The sequence below is a fragment of the Elephantulus edwardii genome, unplaced genomic scaffold (assembly GCF_000299155.1).
Source record: "Elephantulus edwardii isolate Elephantulus edwardi_28Jun2011 unplaced genomic scaffold, EleEdw1.0 scaffold00041, whole genome shotgun sequence".
Classification (NCBI taxonomy): domain Eukaryota; kingdom Metazoa; phylum Chordata; class Mammalia; order Macroscelidea; family Macroscelididae; genus Elephantulus; species Elephantulus edwardii.
Genome location: NW_006399791.1, coordinates 4,578,362 through 4,584,173, shown reverse-complemented (window position 1 = coordinate 4,584,173; position 5,812 = coordinate 4,578,362). Strand labels below are relative to the sequence as shown.

General features: G+C 38.0%; 1 protein-coding gene and 1 pseudogene across 1 annotated transcript in view; both read right to left on the bottom strand.

Moving 5' to 3' along the window:
- Nucleotides 1-1,671, bottom strand: part of LOC102858734 — a 5,586-nt pseudogene extending 3,915 nt beyond the window's left edge.
- Nucleotides 1-5,812, bottom strand: part of BTBD1 (BTB (POZ) domain containing 1) — a 58,088-nt gene that overhangs the window by 38,623 nt on the left and 13,653 nt on the right. Inside the window, exon 2 of the mRNA XM_006885129.1 lies at nucleotides 1,687-1,843. Within this exon, the coding sequence (XP_006885191.1) occupies nucleotides 1,687-1,843 (157 nt within the window). The remainder of the gene's footprint in view (nucleotides 1-1,686; nucleotides 1,844-5,812) is intronic.

The window sequence follows — 5,812 nt, the reverse complement described above, 5'->3', positions numbered from 1 at the left end:
TATTTCCTTCTCTTGTCTTATTGCTCTCGCTAAGACTTCCAATACAATACTGAATAAGAGAGGTGAAAGTAGGCATCCTTGCCTAGTTCCTATTCTTAAAGGGAATGCCGCTGGCTCTCAGGTTTGCATAAATACTTTATGTTGAAGAAATTCCCCTCTAATCCTATTTTGTTAAGTGTTTTAATCAGGAAAGGGTGTTGGATTTTTCCAAAGGCCTTTTCTGCATCAATTGATAGGATCATGTGGTTCTTTTTCTTTGCTTTTTTAATGTGATGAATTACATTGATTGTTTTAAGAGTCATATTTAACTAAACAACATCTAACAACAATGACAGGCTGGTGCCATGAAGTTGAGGGATTCCAAGATACCACTGATAATTTTCTATAAGGCAGACTGAACACTAAAGAGGAAAACCCGAGTTCTGTGTTCTAGTTGGTTTACGCTACTGAAAGACTTTAGGCAAAGAGATTTAGTCTTGGCTCAGGTTTTAGTTTTTCTCCCGGTGAAATGAGAGGGTTCGGTAAGGGGATAATCATGATTCTTTTCAATACTAACATTCCACTGGGCTATATTTGAGCAACTTGGAATTTTGTTAAGAATTTGTATAAAGATAATACCATCCAAAAAGAAAAATAGTAAATTATTTCTATTTAAAGCATGAAGCTCAGATTACAGGCATTTAATGAATGCTAAATAAAACATGAGGGACTGGTTAATGGTTTCTCTATATACTGTTTGTGAAAATTCTACAGTATGTACACTTACGGCAGGCATGATTTCTGGTTACATGCAGATAACACAAACTTGCTTGATGGCACATAACAATAACATAAAGTATTTAATGAAAACTTAAAAAATATGTCAGAGAAAAGATATTTTTTTTAAACAACTTCAAACATTGTACTTGAAATACTCACTTTTTGCACCAGATGTAACAAAATTTGAGAACTAAAATGATGTCCAGAAATATTGGTGCTATCAAGCACAGCAAACCCAACACTGAATCCTAATCCAATTCCAATCTGGTTTATCTCTGATTCAAAACTGTATTAAGAAAATTTGGGTTTGCTTTTTTATTTTAAAATCTTAAATATGTAATATTAATTCTCTTACTGATATTATAAAAATAACAAATAGGTATGTCTTGCCGAGGGTGAAAGCAAGTTTCTCCTTGGAGGTGAGGATTTTGAAGCTCGGTCTCATATACTTTGCACACATAACAACAACATACTGTATTTAATGAAAACTTAAAAAATATGTCAGAGAAAAGATGTTTTTTTAACAACTTCAAACAGTGATCACTCCAGGACTGGAGAAATAAGCTTCCAGATATAGGTTCAAAGAACTGAATCATAGAACTGACCAAGAAAGACCAGTTCTGGGAGAAGGACATCATGCTCAGAAGGATGGAGGGACAGCAAAGAGAGGAAGACCTCGGATGAGATGAACTGATAGATACAGTAACTGGGGCAATGGTTGGTGTGTCAGAATCAGCGAGACTGGCTCAGGACAGGTCAGCGTTCAGAGCTGCTGTACACAGGGGTCGCTATGGGTCACACATAACAACAACAATGGATTATCAAGGAAACATAAAAACTCACTTAAGAGTTATAACCTTTTTTTTCCCAATTTTTTTTTAAATGTTGGAGTAAAATATACCTGAGCGTCATCTCCTTACTACTTACCTGAGTAAGAAGCATAAAAGCATTATCTGCCCTAAGATGCTTGGTGAGAAATTCCACACAATGTGCTTCCAAGGCTGGGACTGCGTACTTCTTAGCTGTATAAAGAGTGGTCATAACTGTTTCTGGACCAATCTGAACTTCATCTGAATAGAGAAATCTGGAAAGCAATCAGGAAACTATTGTTAGCAATGTTTTGGATAAGTCATTCACCAACATTAAACTGTTGCAGATTATTTCCAAAGTTAAAGAGCAAACTAAGAAATAATGTGACACCAGCATCAGGTTTCCCAGTGTACAGGGCCATTTGCACATCATCATTTCATCTTCAGGCTCAATTCTGAGAGGTAGGTAGTCTTTTCATTTCGGAGTCAAGTGAGATTAAGCCAAGATCACATGACACACACATGTCTCGAAGTCAAGCCTTTAGCTTCTTCTACCACGCAGTCTCATAACCACTTTTCCCTCCCTCATTTACTAAATTTATAGGAAGTTGGCATATAGATCTCAACATGCTAAAACATTAATTTCCTAATGAGGTACCTTGAACAACTTTTCATTGCTATTCCAGAATTATCAAATTGAACACAGACTGGAGAGCACTGGGATTTGGGGGGACTAAAGTAATTTAATAATACGTCAAATGACTCCATATGGCTATGTGCTTTGAACTTTTTGGTTCCATTTTCGCTCAGAATACTCAGTTCAGTACTGCTTTCTTCCTAGCTGATCTCTTCTAATCACCAGGTCATCAGTTTCACAAAACTACAGATAAAGAGAGGCTCTTAGTGAAGATAAAGGCAATTCTTGTTGAATTTTGCCTATCAACTTTAGGCTCCAGTCCTGGCTCCTCACAGACCCTCTGTACTTACTGCTCACTTCCTGGTAGTTGTTGTTAGGTGTTGTCAAGTTGATTATGACTCATAGCAACCCTGTGAACAACAGACCTCACAGAATCCTGTCCTGTGGCATCCTCATCATCTCGGACACACCCAAGCCCACTGCTGCAGTCATTCTGTCAACTCTTCTCGCTGAAGGTCGTCCTCTCTTTCACTGACCCTCCACCACCAAAGACAAAGTTTCATCATCTTTGCCTCCAAGGAGCACTCTGGCTGTATTTTTTCCAAGACATATAGACATATATGTCCATTTTGAAGACTATCGGGATCCTGAATAAGATATTATTGTTGTTGTTGTATGCCACTGAGTAAAAGCCAACCCATAGCTGACCCTCCAGAGGCAGTAAATCACATAGCAAGAGACTGGTCATCCTTGTCCCATGGAACAGTTGGTGGGTGTGAACTGTGTGTTGTTGGGATGGCAGTAGAGATGGAGAAAAGACTGCAACTGTTTCTGCTTGGGTCCACAACTAATACAATGGGTTCCAGTAGTCAAGAGAACAGGAGATGTGTTGCATTGAGCAAATTGGTTTGAGGACTAAGGTGTGCTTGATTCACACCACGGTCAGACCATCCCCTGCTATGCTTCTGAAAGCTAGACAATGAATAAGGATGACAGAAGAAAAATGCCTTTGAACTGCGGTGCTGGAGAAGAGTACTGAATAGTCTATGCACTGTCAAAGGAACGAACAGATAGGTCTTAGAAAAGGTATAGCCAGAGTGCTCCTTGGAGGCAAGGACAACAAAGCTTCATCGTGCATACTTTGAGCATGTTGCTAGGAAAGGCTATTCCTTGGAGAGGGTAATCATGCTTGGAACAGTTAGGGAATGGCAAAGCCAGGCACAGGGTAGGACAGAGTTCAGATCTGTTGTCCATAGGGTCGCAATAAGTTATACTTGTTTTGACAGCACTTAGCAGGCCACTACAACTCAAATATGACATTAGAAAGTAGTATGTATTTCAAAGACACTATGCTTACTTTCCCAGGACCCAAGGTACTAAAAAAAAAAGAAAAAAAGAAAATCTGTTAGTTTTTCTGGAATCCTTTACTACACTGAAATGAGCAAAGTTCTCTATCATATCCCTACTATCTCTCAACTCTCTCATTCCTAAATATACCCCAAAATCTCAAACTCACTGACATCTAGTTGATTCCAACACAAGACGACTGCATCTTTCTAAGGGGGCAGATCTGAATGGCCAGCAGTGCTCTCAGCCTGAGGGGTGGCAGCACAGCCCATTACAGACTAGACTATCAGAACTTCTAAGTCCCAAAATCATTACCCAAGATGTAGACCTAGCCTGTTACACCCCTAACTGCCTCTTAGTACATGACTACCCTTAAACTTCATTTTATTTCATTTTCATACTCTCCTATTTCACCTTCAAAGTGAGGCTTATTGTTTTCCTGAATGATCTTATACTAAAATATTCCTTTTGCAGACTCTAGTCAGTTAACTGTTACTGTCCTCATAATATTCACTTAGCATTCATTATATGCCACACTTTGTAACAAAGATAAGGAGTTAAAAACCAAGTATCCGGAGATTTCATAGTTGGGAGGAAGAAGATAAGACCAAGGGAAAGAAAACAAATAATTGTTGAGTGTCTGCCATAAGGCAGATACAATCTCATTCAATCCTCCCACAAAGAAGGCAGGGTTGAGACCTCCATTTTAAAGAGAGCTGTTTATCATATTCCCCCATGTCTGAGCCTCTGACGGCTTCCAGGACTGTCTATGTACCATAAGTCCAACTGGAAGGGGGCTTTTAATTGCTTAGACTCGAGGAGACTTGGAATTGAACCCCTCCCATCATTTCCTAGTAACTTTAAGCAGCTATTGTCATTCCATACCTATCTGAAAGCAGATGAGAATACGCAGCAATTTACAATGGTGTGGAGAGAAGAATATAAGTTAAAACACAAAATGTCTAGAATGATGATAAAGAATTAGCCTTAGTAAGTGTTGGCTATTTATTTTTGGACTATTCCATATTTGTTCGATCATTTTCCTCTGTATTTTGGAAGATTTCCCTGACATTAGCTTCTGGTCTTTCAGTGGTAGGGAAGCAACTCATTATTTCTTAGAAGTAAAAAGGTTCTCAAATCCAAAAATCACCTTGTTCATATTTCCACTACATAATTCTTTCAATCCTATTTAATTGCTATAACATTGTAATACTGGAAAAAGCCTAACCAAGCCAAGGTTTTAAAAAAGATAATTAAGGGTCAGAACATGTCATTGGCTTGTATTTTAAAGGGAAACTTTTTGTTCTGATACATGATCTTAAAGGATATCATCATAGAAAAAGGATTATGTCATCAAATCACTTTTTCTTCCCAGTGTTTAAAAAAAAAAATTAAGACAAAAATGTGTCCCTGTGAGCTGTGCTCTACTTGATGACATCTAACAACAACCACCCTAAATAAATTAAATTAGAATCCACATTTAAAAAGCCAGTGAAAACGTAATTTTATAATAGGAAGCATTTAAATAAAATAAAACAAAAATACCCCCTCAAATCTGTGGCCATGAGGTCAGTTCCTGCTCACAGTGACCCTAGGTGAGTTTCAAACCTTGTAATCACTACAGAAGCAGACTGCTGCCATCTTTCTCCTGTGAAGTGGTTGGGGGGCTCAAACCAATTACCTTTCAATTAGCCACCCAGTGCTAAACCACTGTGCCACCAGACCCTTTAGAAAACACCTGCAGATCATTAAAAAAAAATTAATATTACTGTTGATTAAGTTAACTGTATTCAAATCATTTCCTGAAGGGCTATGTCATGCTAGAGGAGCCCTGGTAACATAATAGCTAATCACTGGCAACTTGCTAATTAAAAAGTCAGTGGTTTGAGCCCAACATCCACTCAATGGGACAAAGACAGGGCAGTCTGGTTCTATAGAGACTTACTATAGTCTTTGAAATCTTACAGGGACATTCTACTCAGTCCTAGAGAGTCTCTATGAGTTAGAATATACTTGATTGGGTGAAATGTAATATAATGGGTGTTTGTTATATAATGCTAGACACCGTGACAAGTTCTAGAAATGAAAATATTAAGAAGTTTTACCCATAAAAATTTAAGTTTGGTATTTTGCACAATCAATGACTTATTCATAGCAAATACATTTTTTAAGAGGCATAAACGCAGGTTATATACCTGGATTTCACCTGATGGCATGCATAGGAATCAGATCGATTACATATGTGGAAAGAACCGCTGGA